We start from the raw sequence: 21,924 nt of genomic DNA, 5'->3' as shown, positions 1-21,924 counted from the left end.
GTCTGACCATCACACCGATTGCCGCATGGACGACATAATAATGGGCAACCCCAGCGTAGAGAAACAATTGACTGAGTTGAAAACGAACAATTTTCCAGGTCTAGAAGGAATCACAATTCGGTTGTATAAAGATTACTCTACGGCACTGGCTCCTCACATAACTTGCATTATTCGTAAATCTCTCACCCAGCGCAAAATGCAAGGGACTGTAAGAAGGAAATAGTCAGATTCCATATTTCTAAATTTCCGAAAACCGTATGACTTGGTGCTCCACTGCATACTGTTAACGAAGGTACGAGCATATTGAATTCGTTCCCAGATATGTGAGTGGCTCTAAAACTTATTAAATAAGAGAACCCATTATGTAGTCCTCGACAGCGAGTGTCCATCACAGACAAGGCTATCGTCAGGAGTGACCCAGGGAAGTGTGGCAAGTCCGCTATTATTTTCTTTATATGTGAATGATCTGACGGACAGGGTGAGGCAGCAGTGTGTGGCCCTTTGCTGACGATGCTGTGGTTTATGGCAAGGTATAGTCATTGGGTGACTTAGACAAAATCTGTAGTTAGTGTGCCGGCCGGTGTGGCCGTGCGGTTCTAGGCGCTTCAGTCTGGAGCCGTGTGACCGCTACGGTCACAGGTTCGAATCCTGCCTCGGGCATGGATGTGTGTGATGTCCTTAGGTTAGTTAGGTTTAAGTAGTCCTAAGCTCTAGGGGACTGATGACCACAGATTTTAAGTCCCATAGTCCTCAGAGCCATTTGAACCATTTTTTTGTAGTTAGTGTATTGACTGACAGCTAGATTTAAATGTATACAAACGTAGTTTAATACAGATGAGTCGGAAAAACAAACCCGTACTATTCGAATACAGAATTAGCAGTGTGTTGCTTGATACAGTCACGTCGTTTAAAAATCTGAGCGTATGATTGCAAATCAATATAAAATGGAACAAGCATGTAAGGATTGTTGTAGATGAACGGTCGATTAAGGGTTATTGGGAGAATTTTAGGACACTGCGGTTTGTACGTAAAGGACCTTGCAGTTAGATCACGTGGCTATCTCTCAAAACAATATTGAAGAAATCACGACTGTCAAAATAACAAAAAAATGGTTCAAAGTGCTCTGAGCACTATGGGTCTCAACATCTTAGGTCATAAGTCCCCTAGAACTTAGAACTACCTAAACCTAACTAACCTAAGGACATCACACACACCCATGCCCGAGGCAGGATTCGAACCTGCGACCGTAGCAGTCCCGTCAAAATAACAGGGAACCGAAAATTTGACTCTGATCATTACCTGACTAAAATCAAACTTCTCTGTAATAAAAACCAAACAGACAATTTGATTAAATGTAACGCATGCATGCTCAAAATCACAAAAGAAGCAAGAAAACATTTTCAAGAAGAAATTAAAGAAGCTAAATCAGGGAAATGGGAAGAATTAGCCAAAGAAATGAACATAACATGGAATAATTTATTTGGATCAACAAAAAATGAAGAAGAAAGTATGCTTCGTTGTGCTTTATGTGCAGAGGTACCATCTCTTAACGCTGCAGATGTTATTAAAGGAAGATACTGAAGAATATGTCGCACTGGGAAAGTCAAGCTGCTCGATTTGTTATCGGTAGGTTCGAACAACACGCAGTTATTACGGAGATGCTTCGGAAATTTAGATAAGAAATTAGAGAACCACTATTTGAACATGACTGCAGAAAGATCCTGCTTGCACCAACGTGCATTTCACATAAGGACGCACGATGATAAGGGTGATTAGGGCTCATACAGAGGTATAGAGAGAGTTGTTTTCCGCTGCCTCTATTTGTCAATCGAACGGGAAAGTAAATGAGTAATAAGTGAAACATGGTACTCTCCGCCACGAACTCGCTGAGTATGCATCTAGATCAGGATCCAGATGTAGAAGCTTCCACCGTCGTTGGAGTGAGAAAGTTTTAACCTTGCATGACGCAGTTACATAAGAACACGGTGTGGCAGCAATGACATCGTAGATATGTCTGTCTAGTGTGAACATACTGAATGTTACACGCATACGGCTGCAGATCATCAGTGTTAACACGTTGGAAACGAAAGCGAAGCATTCGTTTGTTGACAATGCACATGTGCTAATTCCACGAAGAGCTTTGAAACTGATGATCCGTCAGATCACCTGGTATGTAAGATGTTTTCTGTTGTTTAACTGCTACAAGTTTTGAGGAGGCAAGCTCTTTCTGCTAATGACTCTTCATGTTACACCATACACTAAGTACACATTTGCCGACGTAGTCCATAGTTGTGGCTATTCACTGCATGTTCCAAAAGACACATAAGATTGACCAGTGCTCTACAGGCAATCCACAAGACAGAACTGTATTTTCATGCGTTGCTGCTCATGACAGTACAACGTAGGACCTGTCATTAGCCACTTTTCAATCCATGCGAAGATCTCCCACGTGGAAATAACTGCCCCATTAACCTGAATGGTATCCGTCGACAAGCACGTTTGGTCGCTTTGGTTTTCGACGTACTTCAGCATGTACCAACGTGTACCGTAAATCAGTAATCCAGGCCACCTGGTTTAATGCTTCAAGCGCCCACTGGTGTTGTTCTTGCGTGCTGCGAATTATCTCCACGACGTGGCCTTCTGCACGTCGGAGGGAGCAGTTAGCTCAAGGTGAATTGACAAACGATTGCTGATACTTTGTAACGACGAAAGCCCTGCACCTGTGTAACCTCGCACCTGATATCCTATGCATATGACAAGCAAAAACTGATGGAAATACTTTGGTACCAAACATAAAGCCTATCCTGTCACGCCGACGATCGGTAAAAGGCTTCACGCAACCCACGTCACGCTACTCACGGAGCCACATTGACGGAAACTCAAAGTGAAGAACACTCTGACAGAATGAGATCAAACTAATATATCAGTATTTCCAACGCTCTAACATATTTTGATTAAAATTTCAATCTTATCAGAGCTTATTTTCAACCAGAAAAATTCCGTTCCTACGGATTAAAAGGGAAGAAGACGAAGTCGCTTGGTGGGCTTCTGCACAGAGCATAACTAAATCATAGCTAACACTTCCTTTAAGAATCATGAAATAAGATTGTATATGTGGATGAGGCCTGGAGACACAGGAAGGTTTCAGATAGATTATATAATGGCAAGACAGAGATGTAGGAAGCAGGTTTTAAAATGTAAGACATTTCCAGGGGCAGATGTGGACTCTGAGCACAATTTTTTAGTTGTGATCTGTAGATTAAAACTGAAAAAACAGCGAAAGAGGGGGAGTTCAAGGAGATGGGATCTGGATAAACTGAAAGAACTAAACGTAGTAGAGTGTTTCAGAGAGAGCTTTAGGGAACGGTTGACAAGAACGGTGGAAAGAAATACATAGCATGTTAAGGACTATTTCAAGATTCACAGTGTCAAAAATGTGCCGAAAATACCAAATATCAGAAATTACCTCCCACCACGGACAACACAGTGGCCGACGGCCTTCAGTTATGGACCGAAAGCACCGGCGTTTGTGTAGAGTTGTTACTGCTGACAAGCAACACTGCTTGGGATAAGCGCAGAAATCTATTTGCGACATACGGCGAACGTAATCATTAGGACAGTACGGCTACATTTGCCGTTAATGGACTACAGCAGAAGACGACCGATGCCAGTGTCTTTGCTAACAGCATGATATGGTCTGCAGCACCTCTCCTGGGCCTGTGACCATAGCCCTTGGGCCCTGGACAACTGGGAAACTGTGGCATGATCAGGTGGGTCCCGATTTCAGTTGGTAGCAGCGGGTTGTAGGGTTCGAGTGTAGCCACACCCCGCGATGCAATGAAACCAAGTTGTGAACAAGGCACTGTGCTAGTTGGTGGCGGCTCCATAATAATGTGGGCTATGTTTAGATGGAATGGACTGATTTATTTGGTCCAACGGAACCGATCATTGATTGGAAATGATTATATTCTGCTATTTGAAGACGATCCGGGGCCATTCATTGGCTTCATGTTTCCAAATGCCGATGGAGTTTTTATGGATGTTAGTGTGCTATGTCATTCTGCCACAATTGTTTGCGATTGATTTGAAGAACATTCTGGACAGTTCGAATATTTTGGCCACCGACATCGCCCGGCATCAATCCCTCCGAACATTTATGGGACACAGTCGAGAGTCAGTTCGTGCACTGAGTACTGCAATGGGAACGCTTTCGAAATTATGAATGGCTATAGATGGAGTAAGGCTCAATATTTTTGCATGGGACTTCCAATAACGTTGAGTCCATGCCACGTCCAGTTGCAGTCTTGCACCGAGCAACAAGAGGTCCGACGAGGTATTAAAAGGTATCTCATGACCTTTGTCAACTCAGTATACACTGAATAATAGGAGCGAAAGGCTGCATCCCTCCCTTACATTGTTTGTAATCCAAGCGCTTCATTCTTGCTCTCCCATTCTTAGTTGCACCCCTTGCTCCTTATACATGCTATGTATTCATCCGTATTTCCCTGCAGCTATTGTTCTCACAATTTCGAACATCTTATAACTCTTTACATTGTCGGAACTGCCTCTTCGTTATCTTTACTTTTTCCAAAGCCAAACTGACCGTCATTTAGACGATGTTCAGTTTTCTTTTAAATTCTTCTGTATTTATTGTCTGCAACTCGGATGAATAAGATGTCAGGCTGACCGTGGTATGGTTCTCACAGTTATCTGCCCTTGCTGTCTTCGGGACTGTGGGGATGAATTTATTCGAAAGTCCGGTAGTATGTCTCCAAACCAGCTAGCCATTCGATTAACAGTTCCCCCCCCCCCCCCCCCCCAGTGATTTTAATTATTCCGAAGGAATGTTATCCCTCCCTTCCCACTTATTTTATCACTAGTCCTCCGAAACTCTGTTAAAATTCGACTCTAATAATGTGTCCCATACATTGTTCCATATTGCTCCCATCTTTACTTGTATCACGTTACCAGGGAGTTTCTTCCTCTGGTAGAGATCTGCATTGTACTCTTTCCACCTATTCGTTCTCACCTTTATTTTCTACAGTGGATTTTCCATTGAACTCTCATTGTAGAGTCCGTTGCTTTTAATTTCACCGAAGGCTTTTTGACTTTTCTCTATGCCGAGTAGCTTCCTTGGACGATTATTCCTGTTCCGTTTTCTATTCGTTTTCCTTGCAGCCACGCTTCCCTGGATTCTCCGCAGATCTTACATGTTTCATTGCTAAATGAAGTATGTTGCTGTACTCCTGTCCTGACTGGATCTTTCTTCTTGAGACAATCAATTACAGTTTTTCTTCGCAGTTATATTTATTGTATGTATGTTTATCCAACTTCTGTGAGTGCCCTGTTTTGTAACGTTGATTCTCTTCGACTGAACTGCCTACTACGGTGTTCATTATCGCAGTATTTACAGACGCAGAAAACTTCATATGTGTCACATCGTTCACAGTATTTCAGCGTCTCTTTTCTCCCCACTTTGATGGTTCTGCACGATTCTCTTAAAATTCAGTCTACTCTTCGTCATTACTAAATTATGACTCGAATGTATATCTTCTCCTGCGTGTACCTCACAATCTTATATGTTGTTTCGGAATTTCTGTGTGATCACTGAGTAATCTTGCTGGAGTCATCTCATGTCTCACGGTCGTATCCCGGTGTACCTCCTCCTCCTGTGATTTCTGAACTGTGTATTCGATATTACTAGCTGAAATTTATTGCAGAACTTATATTTTTTCTCTCCATCATTCCTAATACCAAGCCCTTATTCCCCGGTTGCTGTTACGCCTATTCTGTGGTTTAGGGACAGCGTCTTTGATGAATAATCAAAGCGTTCCCGGTCCTGGGCACAACAGTAGTCTTTTATTCATTTAGATGTGGAACAAGACACCCTATGAAGGTCATCTTAACCAATTTCTTGTCAGCCGGAAACACATAGTCTCGGGTCATGAAAGTTGCTGGTAGGTGGTGTGAAAGTTACGTCTTCTCCCAGCACCTCAGTCATTCTCTGTGTTTGACAGATCAAGGGAGATGACGAGCCAGTCAGTGATCCTTAAATTTCTCAGTGAGTTCGTGGTGCGAAACAAAGTGTAGGGTACTGCACTATCCTGCTGGAATATGCCATTTAATACTTGGTCATTAGGGATATGTCAACAACTACCAGCCCTGTTGTCATTTTCCAGAGCATAGTGGCTACATGCTTCCAGGAGTTGGAGAGGTACGGATCTCGAGAATCGCTGCTTCATGTGACATTTCACCACGTCATGTACGGTGTCGATGCGGTACTACATTACGCAAATGCCTGTTGTCTGTGGTATAATTCCCGCGGTAAACGACACAGCAACTCGGGAACTCAGCTTACACTTATCCGTTTCCAACGGTTCGTCGTCACATTCTCTTCATAACATCTTCCCAATTTTTTGCTGTTTTCGCCTGCCTACTTGTCAGAGCTAGTGGAACAAACGTACGTTCTTCTCGGGATGTAGCCCTTCCACAAAAAAATGTACCTGTTCTTCATACCACACTGCTGTCCTGAGTTCATCTTCGGTGGTTTCACTACTACTAGCCGACTATCGGTATGATTTGTTGGCCTGACTCTACTATGTGCTTAAGGACAGTGATTCTACCCTCTACAACGTACGCAAGATAATTGTAAGTTGCACGTGTATATCCTCCATCTGTAAAACACCAGCAACTTTAAAAACACCCAGTAATTAGGTGCTGACACCATTTTTCATCCGTGTTGTTGTTGTTGTGGTCTTCAGTCCAGAGACTCCTTTATTACAGCTCTCCATGCTACTCTATCCTGAGCAAGCTTCTTCATCTCCGAATAACTACTACAACCTAAATCCTTCTGAATCTGTTTAGTGTATTCATTCTTTGGTCTCCCTCTACGATTTTTACCCTCCGCGCTTCCCTTGATGCCTCGGAACGTGCCCTACCAACCAATCCCTTTTTCTAGTCAGGTTGTGCCACAAATTTCTCTCCTCCTCAATTCTGTTCAGTACCTCCTTATTAGTTAAGTGATCTACCCATCTAATCTTCAGCATTCTTCTGTAGCACCACATTTCGAAAGCTTCTATTCTCTTCTTGTCCAAAGTATTATCGTCCATGTTTCACTTCCATACGTGGCCACACTCCATACAAATACTTCCAGAAAAGACTTCATGACACTTAAATCTATATTCGATGATAACTGTTATTTTCCTTCTTCGGAAACGCTTTCCTTGACATTGCCAGTCTACGTTTTATATCCTCTCTATTTCGAGCACCATCAGTTATTTTGCTCACCAAATAGCAAAACTCATCTACTACTTTAAGTCTCTCATTTCCAGATCTAATTCCCTCAGCATCACCTGATTTAATTCGACTACATTTCATTATCCTCGTTTTGCTTTTGTTGATGTTCATTTCATAACCTCCTTTCAAGACACTATCCATTCCGTTCAACTGCTCTTCAAAGTCCTATGCTGTCTCTGACACAATTACAATGTCGTCGGCAAACCTCGAAGTTTTCATGCCTTCTGCATAGATTATAATCCCTTCTCCAAGTTTTTCTTTTGTTGCCTTTACTGCTTGTTCGATATACAGATTGAATAACATCGCAGATGGGTTACAACTCTGCCTTACTCCCTTCTCAACAATTCCTTGATTTCGTGCTCCTCGACTCTTATAACTGCCATCTGGTCTCATTAAACATTGTAAATAGCTTTCCACACCCTGCATTTGATCCCTGCCACCTTCAAAATTTGGGAGAGAGTATTTCTGTCAACTTTGTCAAAAGCCTTCTCTAAGTGTACAAATGCTAGAAACGTAGGTTTACCTTTCCTTAATCTATCTTCTAAGATAAGTCGTAGGGTCAGTATCGACTCACGTGTTCCAACATTTCTAAGGAATCCAAACTGACCTTCCCCGAGGTCGGCTTCTATCAGTTTTTCCATTCACCTGTAAATAATTCATGTTAGTATTTTGCAGTCGTGATTTATTAAACTGATAGTTTGGTAATTTTCACACCTGTCAACAATACTTTCTTTAGAATTGGAATTATTATATTCTTCTTGAAGTCTGCATTTCGCCTGTCTGATATATCTTGTTCACCAGATAGTAGAGTTTTGTCAGTGGTGGCTCTCCCAAGGCTATCAGTAGTCGTAATGGAATGTTGTCTAATCTTGGGATCTTGTTTCTAGTTACGTCTTTTAGTGCTCTGTCAAACTCTTTATGCAGTATAATATCTCTCATTTCATCTTCATCTACGTCCTCTTCCATTTCTATAATATTTCCAATTACATAGCCCTTGTATAGACCCTCTATATACTCCTTCCACGTTTCGGCCTTCCCTTCTTTGCTTAGAACTGGTTTTCTATCTGAGCTCTTGATATTCATACAAGTGGTTTTCTCCAACGGTCTCTCTAATTTTCCTGTAGGCAGTACCCCTAGTAATATATGCCTCTGCATCCTTTTATTTGTCCTGTAGCCATCCCTGCTTAGCTATTTTGCACTTCCTGTCGATCTCATTTTTGAGATGTTAGTATTCGTTGTTGCTTCTTTCATTTACTGCATTTTTATACTTCTTCCTTTCATCAGTTAAATTCAATATCTCTTATGTTACCCAAGGATTTCTACTAGTCCTCGTCTTTTTACCCACTTGGTGCTCTGCTGCCTGCACTATTTCATTTCCAAAGCTACCCATTCCTAAATGGAATGTCCTATTTATCTAACTCCTACTACGAATTCAAGTTCCAAGTCCGTCAATTCCAGTCGTCCAGGCATAATCACGTCGGAAACCTTTCCACACGAATGACCCGAGTACAAATGACAGCTATGCCAGTGCACTGCGGGGTGTTCAAAAGGTCTCTCCGCAGTGCCGTAAGATTGTTGGCTGCGCTTGGCGTATGATTGTTCGCCTGCCTGGGTTACTTCCCTTCAAGTGGACTCTCCCAACATTCCACTGTTTCGTTTACCTCAGCCAGCGTCAGTAGCATCGTTGGCGTGTGTCGTTTTATGTTGACGTGAACGTTTAAGTTTAGTTCTTTGTTCGTCTGTTTCGTTTTCGTCACTGTTAAAATCCTAACCATTGAAGAACGTGTGTTTTTAGTCGAACAAGTGTTGAAAGCTGGCGATAAATACACGGTTTCAGTTCGTCAAACATTTGATTGACTTTTCCTGGAGACAACACTCCCATATCGCGATAATGTGTGAGATTTGATTAACAAATTTCGAAGTTCGGGTTCAGTGACAGATCGACCGAGAGGTGGTCGTTCTAGCGTTTTGTCTGAGGATAATTTACTCGATATTTCCGATGAAATGTCTATGAGTCCGAACAAGTCAGTAAGAAAACTCGCCCACGAAATCGATGTTAGTGTCGGAGCGGCCCACACAACTACAAGGAAAAAATTAGAACTTTTCCCATACAAAGTGACAGTGGTGCAAGGACTGAAAAATACTGATCATGGCAAGAGACTGCATTATTGTTCATTGGTTCCAAAATTTCGTTCAACAAAATGGAAGGGATATTCTCAACGGAACGTTTTTCACTTGGTTCAAATGGCTCTGAGCACTATGGGACTTAACATCTGTGGTCATCAGTCCCCTAGAACTTAGAACTACTTAATCCTAACTAACCTAAGGACATCACACACATCCTTGCCCGAGGCAGGATTCGAACCTGCGACCGTAGCAGTCGCGCGGTTACGGACTGAGCGCCTAGAACCACTAGACCAACGCGGCCGGCGAACGTTTTTCACTGATGAGGCGTGGTTTCATTTATCCGGGTACATGAACTCGCAAAATTCTTCTATGTGGACTACTGCAAATCGATTGTGTATTCATGAAGAACCACTTCATTCTGTGAAAAAAGGAGTTTGGATTGCAATTTCGAGGCGTCGAATTATGGGTTCCATATTGTTCAACGAAACAATAAACGCACAACGATATTGTAGTGATATTCTCTACCCTTTCATAGAGGAAATTGTGTTAAGTGAAATACTGATCGGTTATTTTCAACAATATGATGCAACCGCGCATACAGCTCGCGTTTCTATGTCACTGCTTGCTGAAGTTTTTGGTAATCGCATAATTTCACAGGGACTTTGGCCTCCCCGATCGCCTGACTTTTTATTCTGGGGTGCGGCGAAAGCAACTGTCTATAAAAACCGTCCTAAATCCATCGATAAATTGAAAACTGCAATATCCACTTTCACTGCTTCTGTCACAGTGGAAATGTTACAGCTTGTGTTTGGAAACATGATTAGACGAACTGAATTGTGTATTCAACAACAGGGGGGACACCTTCAACATTTAATGTGAAAATTTGTAAGTAAAAATGAATATTCATTAAATTAATAACTTATATTTCACTGAGTTTCATTTCGGTATATTCACTGCGGCATACGGTACACGCGGCTAACAATCATAAGGCACTGCGGAGAGACACCACGTACCTTGTGTACGCGATGCTACCGCCATCTGTATATGTGCATGCTGTTGTGCCATCAGAGTTTCCGCAGTCACTACCAGCTGTGACCTGAAGTCATACCCGATGGCTCCCCAACTGCATTGGGTAACACCGTTTTGCATTTCGAAAACATACTTCATAGCCTATTCGCTGACAAAGGTCAAAGGTCATCCTGCTAATTCAGAACTGCTGTGCATCGCTGAACCCAATGCGATGACATTCATCAGCAGTGCACGCTTCCCGGTTATGGTACAACTCAAATCGGAACCGTTTGTGCTGCGTTGTTAACGTCGGCCTACTACGAGTGGGGCAGCAACCCCGTAACCTGGCTGCAGCTAGTCTCCGGCTAATGGTGTAGATGACACGGAATATTGTAAGAGTGTATCACTTGTTCTTGGATGGCGTGGGCGGCTTTGAAGGGATTACTATGTACCTGGTGTGGAATACGGCCATTATGGTGGTCAAACGAGTTCAACCATAACCTTGACAAAGAGTGTGCTCGCCGTTACATTCCCAAGCTGTCCAATATCGGGCCACTGTCACACGCGAATGAACCATGTATCTGGATATTGCACGATACGTAGGCCCACAACGAGGGCCTTTTCAGGGCCTGATAACACTGTATCACAAGAGTACGCGGCATCTGCGCCCCTTTCACTGTGATCTCTTAACAGCAGTTGCTGTTCACGCCTCATACTTCCCACCATGCCCAATAACAACACTAAACATGATCAACACTAATACACTACGGTGGGCGTTCTACCTGTCACAGAAAATTACAACTTAAATCATTTACATACCCGCCAATGGTGTTTTCACGTGCGGAGTTACATTTGCATCGGAGCTTGCTTTTTGTGTCTTTCACTTTTCTTGCCAGGAAGTGAAATTAAACTAGTCTTCTCACTCTACAGCCCACGTGTAGAAAAACATCCGTACGCTTCGTATATGTACATTGCCTTGGTATGTCTGCGTACTTTAACAGAACATCCTGATGACGCTAACTCCGTAGCCGCAAGCCTACGTTAAACATTGTGCTGCCATACATGTATGCTGTGTGCAATGGTAATTGTTAATTGAAAATTAAGCCTCTGAAATTTTGATGTGAAAGGTCTTGCGGCTTTTAAAATAAAACAAACCCTCCCTATCGGCATGACGAGTCCAGACCACACACGAGTTAGGCAACATCTGCCTTGGGTTCACTGTCATCGATCATCCTCCATGAAGTACCGACATGGTCCAATCCGATTTTCATCTATTTCCAAACCTTAAAGAATACCTTCGAGAACTCCACGTTCATAGTTATGAAGCGGTGCAAGCAGAGGTAAGACTGTGGCTCCGCCAACAAAGTCAAACACACTGCACTGATGGTTTCTACAAACTGGTATATCATTGCGATAAATAAAATTAGTTTTAATTAAAAAATCTTTCAGAGCATTCACTTAAAAATTTCGGAAGCACTAATTTTCTGCACTCTTTTGTATGATTTTGAAAATGGTGGCGTTCATCCGAGCCAACGGTGTTAGTGATTTCAATTTTATGACGACTATGTCATCAGCATTCGTATTCACGTTGACGGTGGACGATATCTAAATATGCACAGATAGAGTTGTGTGGCATACACTGAGGTGACAAAAGTCCTGATATAGATATATGAACACGTACAGATGCGGGTACTATCAAGTACACGAGATATATAACATCAGTGCATTGGCGGTGATGTCATCTGTACTCACGCGATTCATGTGAAAAGGCTTCCGACGTCATTTTGGCCGTACGACGGGAATTAAGACACACTGATAACAGAATGGTGGTTGGAGCTCGACGCATGCGACATTAAATTTCAGAAATCTTTACGGAATTCAGTATACCGAGATCAACTTAATGACCAACGTTCTACACTTAACGACCGAGACGCTCGGTGTTTATGTAGAGTCGTCAGTGCTACCAAACCAGCAGCACAGCGTGAAACAACTGTATGTATCAAAGTGCGAGGTACAACGAATCTATCCGTCAGGACAGTATGGCTACATTTGCCGTTAATGGGCTATGGGAGCATACTACCGACTCGAGTACCCCTGCTAATTGCATGACATCGCCTGCGGCTACTGGACACGTGACCGTAACGGTTGGATCCTAGACGACTGGAAAAACATTGCATTGTAGGTGAATCCTATTTCAGCTGGTAATATCTGATGGTAGTATTCGAGTGTGACTCAAACCACACGAATGCATGAACCTAAGTTTTCAACAAGGCACTTTGAAAGCTGCTGATGGCTCCATAATGGTGTGGACTCTTCTTAATGGAATGGACTGGACCTCTCGTCCAACTGAACCGATCAGTGACTGGAAATGTTAATGTAAAGCTAGTTGGAGAGCAATTGCAGCTATTCCTGGATTTCAAGTTCCCAAATAACGATGGAAATTTTATGGATGGCAGTGGACCATGTCATCGGTTAAAAGGACATTCTGAACAATTCGAGAGAATGATATGGGCATCCAGATCATCCGATATATATCCCATCGAACTTTTATGGAAGATAATCTAGAGGTTAGTTGGTGAACAATCCGTGCACTGCCAATACTTTCACAATTGGGGATGGTCATAGAGGCAGCGTGGCCAGGTATTTCTGATGGGAACTTCCAGCGTCTTGTTGAGTCCATGCAACGTCGAGTTGCTGCGCTACGACAGGAAAAAGCGGTCAGAGATATTACGAGGGCGGCCGCTGTGGCCAAGTGGTTCTAGGCATTTCAGTCCGAAACCATGCTGCTGCTACGGTCGCAGGTTCGAATCCTGCCTCGGGCATGGATGTGTGTGATGTCCTTAGGTAAGTTAGGATTAAGTAGTTCTAAGTCTAGTGGACTGGTGACTTCAGGTGTTACGTGCCCAAGTGCTTAGACCCAAGAGCCATATTATTAGATATTGGTCTTTTCCACCTCAGCGTAACATGATATCGATAAATTTGTGTGAAATAAGGCCGGACTTCTTACTATGTTTAAGATTTGACTGATTGCTATGTAAGTAGGCTGTCTAGGTTTTTATGTTGGTAACGTCACGTAGCGCTCTGACTGAAAATCACGGGCTGTGCTGTGTGCAGTCTGTGGCTGGTTGGCATTGTTGGAATATTCGCTATTGAAGTGTTGGGCAGTTGGATGTGAACAGCGCGTAGCGTTGTGCAGTTGAAGGTGAGCTGCCAGCAGTGGTGGATGTTGGGAGAGAGATGGCAGAATTTTGAGAGCGGACGATCTGGACGTGTGTCCATCAGAAAGAGTAAATTTGTGATACTGGATATCATGAACTGATATATATATATATATATATATATATATATATATATATATATATATATATATATATATGATGACTTTTGAACATTATTAAGGTAAATACATTGTTTGTTCTCTATCAAAATCTTTCTTTTGCTAACTATGCCTATCAGTAGTTAGTGCCTTCAGTAGTTAGAATCTTTTATTTAGCTGGCACTATTGGCGCTCGCTGTATTGCAGTAGTTCGGGTAACGAAGATTTTTGTGAGGTAAGTGATTCATGAAAAGAATAGGTTATTGTTAGTCAGGGCCATTCTTTTGTAGGGATTATTGAAAGTCAGGTCGCGTTGCGCTAAAAATATTGTGTGTCAGTTTAGTGTTGATCAGAGTAAGTGAAGAGAGAAGTGTCTCAGTACCTTCAGTTTTGCTCAACTGTTTGAAAATCAAATAACGTAGCAAAGTCATTCAAATGGTTCAAATGGCTCTGAGCACCGTGGGACTTAACTTCTGAGGTCATCAGTCCCCTAGAAATTAGAACTACTTAAACCTAACTAACCTAAGGACATCACACACATACATGCCCAAGGCAGGATTCGAACCTGCAACCGTAGGGGTCGCGTGGTTCCAGACTGTAGCGCTTATAACCGCTCGGTCACACCGGCCGGCATGAGTTTAGTGTTGATCGGAATAAGTAAAGAGAGAAGTGTCTGAGTACGTTCAGTTCTGCTCAGCTGTTGAAAATCAAATAACGCTAGGGGTTTACCAGCACAGTAATTCATTAATTTTTCTAAGGGGATGATTCAGCTAATACAAGGGATGCGTATTGCCTCCATTTAATACGACCCGTGATAATTGTTATGAGCGAAATTGTCAATCGCAGTAAGAATAAAGGAAATAAGGACAGATGCAGTCCGCATTGAATAATTTTCAGAAGCTGAAAACAATGTACCACAGGAGTAAGCGGCATTTCTGCCTCCTTTACAGCAATCCCATAATATCTTCACGCCTCATATACACCACCAGGCCTGCTAATGTGGTGTCCTGCCCACTCGTGTAATATAGGGTGCCTAGGATGCTGCTTTCTTGGATATCTAAACAACAATTCAAGCAGTTCACATTACTGGTTTTCATTGCACTAAAGTAGATTGACAATACTTAACTCTGGGTTGCAAGCAGTTGGCGACATGCAAATAATCAATGTCCTTCGCTACATACAATGCCCATGCAAATTTATATCACAAGTTCAATTGGATCACAATTGCTGGCCGGTGTGGCCGAGCGGTTCTAGGCGCTTCAGTCTGGAACCACGCGGCCGCTACGGTCGCAGGTTCGAATCCTGCCTCGGGCATGGATGTGTGTGACGTTCTTAGGTTAGTTCGGTTCAAGTAGTTCTAAGCTCTAGGGGACTGATGACCTCAGATGTTAAGTCCCATAGTGCTCAGAGACATTTGAGCCTTTTTTTTATGATGACAATTCACGGCTCTTCCAGTGCTTCTCTTCTTATGCGCGGTTCCTAGTGTCTCTCTTCTAGTACGGGTCTGCTAGGGCGGCAGCGGCTATGCGGCGTGTAGCTTTTATTCCCTTCGTGTAGAAACCACTCCTGTATAGGTGACGTCCTAATCAGCGTACAAGTGGCTGACGTCGTCTCACAGCCCTCTCTGCTGTATTGTTCTCGATCTTCGTGCCAGCGCTTGTCGTTACGTCGGAACATCAGATAACAGTAAACACCGTAGCAGCGGACTCGCCTCAATGAACATCAAAATATTAAACTGTTATTATTACTACCTCCGTCACATCTCCATCGCGTTCCAACCCATCTCAAATGATCTAAGATAGAATTTCTTGTCTCTGTCTCTACCTGCTACTCTATGGTCCTTCATACATACCTTTACAGGTATCACACAACTGTAGGATTACTTCACATTTAAGTCACCGAGTTCCAAATATCGCAATTCTTCCCAAATTCAGTTCCACTAGGACGTCAATGAAAATGAGAAATTATTTAATATCAGCAGCAGTACATTAAACATTTCTCGTATGTGCTTTTGTGGCGCTTACCGACGTTCTTAACTGTGATTATGCTAGCTAATCACCTGTTGCTGCCTTTCAAATCAAGTTTTCTGTTGACTTGTATAAGGGGTAGTCAAATGAAAGCGAGACAGGCCAAAAAGAAAGTAAGTAAACAGTTTATTATTTCAAAATTATAATCGTCGCAACTGTTAATTTATTTCTCTTATTGTGAGTTAAACCGGTCATTGCCTGAATGGAAACAGTTTTCGATTGCCTACGGAACCATGACTGACGCACGCGTGCACCTCGTCTCCCAAGGTTTCAAAAATGTGAAAATCTCATGGCGATAGATCGGGAGAGTGTGGAGGATGTATAAGGGCTTCCCAGCGAAACTTCTGCAGGGTACTCTAAGCACCTTTGCCAATATGTGGGCGGAAGATTAATAGCTTACCTCCTTTTTCCCATCTGCCTCGTTTTCATCTCAATGCTCCTTATACTATTTACGTTCCTCGCTTCAATGATCCTCTTAGTGTCTGAATCCTCTTTTTAAGCATTTTGTAAGTCTCATATTTTACTCTGTCTAATATAAGTTAATTTTTATTCTTTCTTTTCATTTTTTTTTACGTAAATATTGCTTCGTTATTTCTATATGTACCATAAGTACTCTATTTAAAATCAGTCAATTGTTTCACATAAATATTGCTTCTTTAGTTGCCTATCATAAGTGCTCATTTATATTCATATTGTCAGTCAAACGGGAATTAACATTCTCCATTAACAGGAATCTCCTTAAAACCGCCTTTCTATATCTGTTATTTTCATCCTCGTCACTACCACTACTACTACTATTATCTTTATCGTAACCACTACTGCCACTTTCCATCTTTCTTTTCGCTCCCTTCTCCGATACCACCAGCCTCTTTCACCTTTAGCCCACAGACGCTTGAGTCAGTCACGACCTTGGACACACCTGTAAATATGTCTTCCCCCGCGAAATCCAGCTTTTGTCCCTCTTCCGGCCAGCAGGTAGACGGAGCGCGCTCGGTCCTACAGGCGGCCACAATGGGACGGACCGGTTCCGGCGGCGGGCTCTTTGTGGCCCACGCGAACGCTCAGTCGCTAACGGCTCACTTCGACGAGTTCTGTGACCTGTTCTGCCAATCGCTGTTCCATATTATCCTCGTCTCTGAAACTTGGTTGAAACCAAACATTTCTTCCGACGCTATCCGAATCACTGGTTACTCTCTCCTAAGGGCAGATCGTGAAACACGACGCGGGGGTGGTGTGGGTGCCTATATTCGCTCTGATCTGAGACCTACTATACTATGCACATCGGATGCAAAGGGCGAAGGAGAAGCAGAGTTCTTGTTTTTCGAAATAAATACATCAAATCAGAAACTGCTAATTGGAGTAATCTATAAACCTCCAAACGTCGGTGCTATGTCCTCCTTTCAGTCTGCCCTGTCCTCGCTCGTGACACTGTATGAACACATAATCATTATGGGCGACACAAACATCGACTTACAGTTAAAATCTCCCTCTGCAGAAAAACTTAGGAGACTGTTCCACTCCAATGATATGAGTTTAGCACCACTGGACCCAACTCATCACACGCCACACAGCCATACACTCATAGATATAATAGCAACAAAGCGACCAGATAAAATAATTCGCGCCAATCAGACATCCGCTCCAGGACTCTCTGCTCATGACGTGATTTTCTTAAATTACTCAGTACATACTACCAAAGAAAAATCTCACCTGGTAACCTACAGAAACCTAAAAAATGTTAACCATGACGCTCTTCAAAAGGATTGCTCAGACATCCCTTGGCATGATATAAGCAATGAACCGACTTTAGACGGAAAAATTCGGGAATTATGTCGCAAAATTATTGCACTGTATGATAAACATGCTCCTCAACGCACTGTCAAGGTAAAGAGAGCTCCCGCTCCGTGGCTCACCACTGCATTACGCCAGTTAATGAATGAACGTGATGCTGCACATAGGGCCTTCAAGCGTAACCCAACTCCCGAGGCGTACGAAGCTTATAGGAAACTCCGAAATAGAACCAAGCAAAGCGTGAGGAATGCCAAAATCAGACATGCCCGCTCTGTCGTATGCGGCATATCAAAACCTGCCGCACTGTGGAAAAAGCTGCGCAGTTTCGGTATAGGGAAGCGAAGATCTGACGCTGTTTATCAAGCGTCTGCAGAAGAATTAAACGATTTCTTCTCAACAGCCGTAAACTGCCACGCAGCGACAAATTACCAGCCCCAAGATATCAATCTCTCGAGAGACAAGTTTTTCCTAAAACATGTCACTACCGGCACAGTACACAAGGCAATTATGAGAATCTCTTCCGAGGCAGTAGGAAATGATGGAGTGAGCATTGGCATGATTAAGAACGTCGTAAACACTATTACTCCAGTTATCACAGACATCTTCAACCTGTCTCTTGTCAGTAGTACATATCCTACTGAGTGGAAGCAAAGCTTAATTCAACCTATACCCAAGACTGACAACCCTAAGTCGCCAGGTGACTACAGGCCGATCAGCATACTTCCTGCAATATCTAAAGCCCTAGAACACATCGTCCATGAACAGCTGACAGATTACCTCAAAACTCATAACATCCACGACAAATATCAGTCAGGTTTTCGAAAGCACCATAGTACAGCAACTGCATTAATCAAAGTAACTGATGACATTAAACATGCTATGGACAGACGTGAAGCTACCATCCTAACACTGCTTGACTTTAGCAAGGCTTTTGATACAGTTGACTTTGATATATTACTAATTAAAATGAAGCAGTTGAATTTCTCAAACAGCGCAATACACTGGTTCGACAGCTACCTCAAAAACAGAAGTCAACAAGTCATTTGTGGGTCGGAAAAGTCATCATGGAAACACGTGCGCTCTGGAGTTCCCCAAGGCTCCGTCCTTGGCCCATTACTCTTCTCACTGTACATTAATGATATTTCTTCAGTGATTCACTCCTGCAACTACCATCTATATGCCGACGACATCCAACTGTACATAAGTGCAAGCCCCAAGAACATTGCTGACGCAGTAGCGAGTATGAACGCAGATCTTTGCTCTGTTTCTCGATGGGCACAGAACCTAGGTCTGAAACTAAACCCCAAGAAATCCCAGGTCATACTTATATCTCATCCAAAGTTAATCAGTCGGTACTTTCGCGAAACAGTCCCTCAAATACTCCTCAATGGTACCCAACTACCATACCAAAAAACAGTAAAAGACCTTGGAATAATCTTGGATGAACACCTAAACTGGGAAGAACAAACAGTCACAGCTTGCCGGAAATCGCTCTCCTCCCTACATGCAATTCAAAAGTTTAGAAAAATATTTCCATCCCATGTTAAACAAAAATTAGTCCAAACACTAGTCTTGCCTAATCTTTACTACTGTGATGTAGTTCAACATGGCACAAATAGTGAAAATTCGAGATGCCTCGAGCTAGTGATGAATGCTTGTGTTAGATACGTATGCAACATACGGTTGTATGATCATATCAGTCCTTCATACTCCCAGCTAGGTTGGATACGCCCACATAAGGCACGCGATCTCCACACGATGTGCTTACTTCATCGATTTCTTAGCCACTGGTGCCCCCAATACTTATCTTCTCACATTAAACACCTATCATCATTCCACAACCGCAATACCAGATCGGATACGTCTAGCATCTTGGCTGTACCTTTACATAAAACAAAATCTTTCTCCGTGTCTTTCTCCATCTCAGCCATACGACTATGGAACGCGCTCCCCTGTGATCTGCGTCTTATCCAAAACCACTCAACATTCAAGAGGGAACTTAAGACTTACATATTAGGGACGGTATAGCCACCATTGTTGTGCCCCCCCCCCCCCCCCCCCTCATCTTTTTCTTTCTCCTCTCCATCACAGCTTCGAATTTTACCATTCTATTTCTCTTCCTCTAACCTATCTACCTCTTCTATATCTCTTTCACCCCATTCCATCGTCTTATGTCTCTGCTTGATGAGAATAACTTACAAGCTGCAAGAATATAACGAGAAAATTCCCAACTAGCAATAGGACTGACACTCATATAAGAAAAATATGTTTACTTTTATATACATAGTCATTATTATTATTATTATTATCATTATCATTATTATTTTTATTATTCTTGATTGTTATAATTATTTTTTGATTGTTATAATTATCATTGTACTACTTTTATAATCTCTATTTTTTTTCTTTAACATTAATACTGTATAACATGTTATATGTCCTAATTTTCTGTAGACACTGAAATTTGTTGAATCTGAGTATGCCTGGTTAGGTGTAAGAGAGGGCCTGAAGGCCCTAATCTTGCCAGGTAAAATAAATGCATAAATAAATAAATAAATAAATAAATAATCCTGACAATACCGAAAGTTTCACACGCTCAGATGTGAGTTGCTGTGGAGCGGTATTTTAACCATTCGCGCCAGTCACTTCACTACCGTGATGTTGTTATTGCTTTGCACAGAAAGTCGTGAAGCCTTGTGAAACGGGGCAGCATGATTTCGCCCACACCAGCAAAGGCAGTTGAGTTTCCATAGCCAACCATTTTTACACCCAGATGTACATTCATACTACAACAGCGTATCACTCAACGCAGTCATTTACTAACATATTCAGAAACAAGTATCGTTCGCACCCTCGAAATGTAAACAAACAATAGTAGCTCAAAAAATTGTGGAAACGTCACAGGCTCAGTAGCACCTTTGACAATGACTTCCGACCACGCGACAAGTAGTCGGATGTTACCCCAGAAATATCAGTCATTCAAATTTTATCTCCATCGTTCAGACACTAGTGAAATGTCAATTAACTTGAACAATGGAAATACTAAATAGGGCCACTGGGCACCATACAAGTTATTAATAAAGGAAATAAATAAATCTACTTCACGAATAATCCTGCCTAGAGAGCTTACAGATTTTTTTTGTATTACAGTATTACAAGAACATGTTTTAGCTACTGCCATCATCGGAGCCCAACTTAAAACTTGAACAAAAAATTTCAGCGTCAATTTCAGATAAACCTTATTCTGAAGCAGGAAGTGATCCATTAAACTCACTTACCTATGGCCGTCGCTCTCAAGAAGATACAAATTATCAAGAATCTCGTCATTTTGGTCAAAATCTCTCTCTGGCAATACATCAGCTGTCTTACCCTTATATATATATATAATTTCGGTGTCTCCCTCGGCAACCTTATCTTCTGCTTAACTTCACGTCTTCCTGATAACGTATCACTTGCACACTCCGTAAATCATTTCTGCATTTATTTGCCATAGTTTATCTTGAAAATATCTACTGATTACTCTGCCTTCCACTTTTGTACTCCTTGTAGCCGTTATTTTCTTGCAGCCATGCAGCTCTACTATATCGCTTAAAGATGATGAAATCCTCTTGGGTAAAATATGATGGAAATAAAGTAGCCCCCCATTAGTATCTTCGGGCGAGGACTAACCAAAAAGATGTTACCAGTAAAAAAACTGGTGCTCTGTGGATCGGATTGTGTAATTCAGCCGGCCGGGGTGGCCGAGCGGTTCTAGGCGCTACAGTCTGCAACCGCGCGACCACTGCGGACGCAGGTTCGAATCCTGCCTCGGGCATGGACGTGTGTGATGTCCTTAGGTTAGTTAGGTTTAAGTAGTTCTATAGGGAACTGATGACCTTAGACGTTAAGTCCCATAGTGCAGAGCCATTTGAACCATTTTTGTGTAATTCCTTAATCGGGTGTGTAGTGCACAGAATTTAAAAAGGGAAATGTATAGGTGGAAGATACATGTAATGTAAATTTATGATGTGTGGTGGCAGTAAGAAAGAGACTTCTGGTGAGGTGGATACAGAGCTATAAATACGATATCAAATACAATGTAGATGTAGCTCTATTATTGAATAAGAAACCGGTAATGCGTGCAAGCTATCGTGAACAGCGTAGTGAACACATTGTGGTAGCCAGGACAGAACAAGCAAGGCAGTAGTACAATTTTATATGCCTACTAGCTACTGATACTATGAAAAGATTAAAAGAATATTTCATGAGATAAATGGAATTATTCACGTAGTTAAGAGAGCCGAAAAATTATGCAGAAGGTTCGAATGCAGTAATTTTGTAAATCCACGTCACCAGTTTTGTAGAGGCCTCGTCTCTACT

The 21,924-nt window shown here is 42.3% G+C and overlaps 1 protein-coding gene across 1 annotated transcript in view; it reads right to left on the bottom strand.

Moving 5' to 3' along the window:
- LOC124594120 (complement factor D-like) overlaps positions 1-20,892 on the bottom strand; it is a 47,463-nt gene extending 26,571 nt beyond the window's left edge. The window contains exon 1 of the mRNA XM_047132480.1: positions 20,844-20,892. Coding sequence (XP_046988436.1) covers positions 20,844-20,892 — 49 coding nt within the window. The remainder of the gene's footprint in view (positions 1-20,843) is intronic.
- Positions 20,893-21,924: the final 1,032 nt, after the last annotated feature.

This window comes from Schistocerca americana, chromosome 1 (genome assembly GCF_021461395.2).
Source record: "Schistocerca americana isolate TAMUIC-IGC-003095 chromosome 1, iqSchAmer2.1, whole genome shotgun sequence".
Lineage (NCBI taxonomy): Eukaryota > Metazoa > Arthropoda > Insecta > Orthoptera > Acrididae > Schistocerca > Schistocerca americana.
The sequence above is the reverse complement of the archived record's forward strand: the minus strand, read 5'-3'. Positions and strand labels throughout refer to the sequence as shown.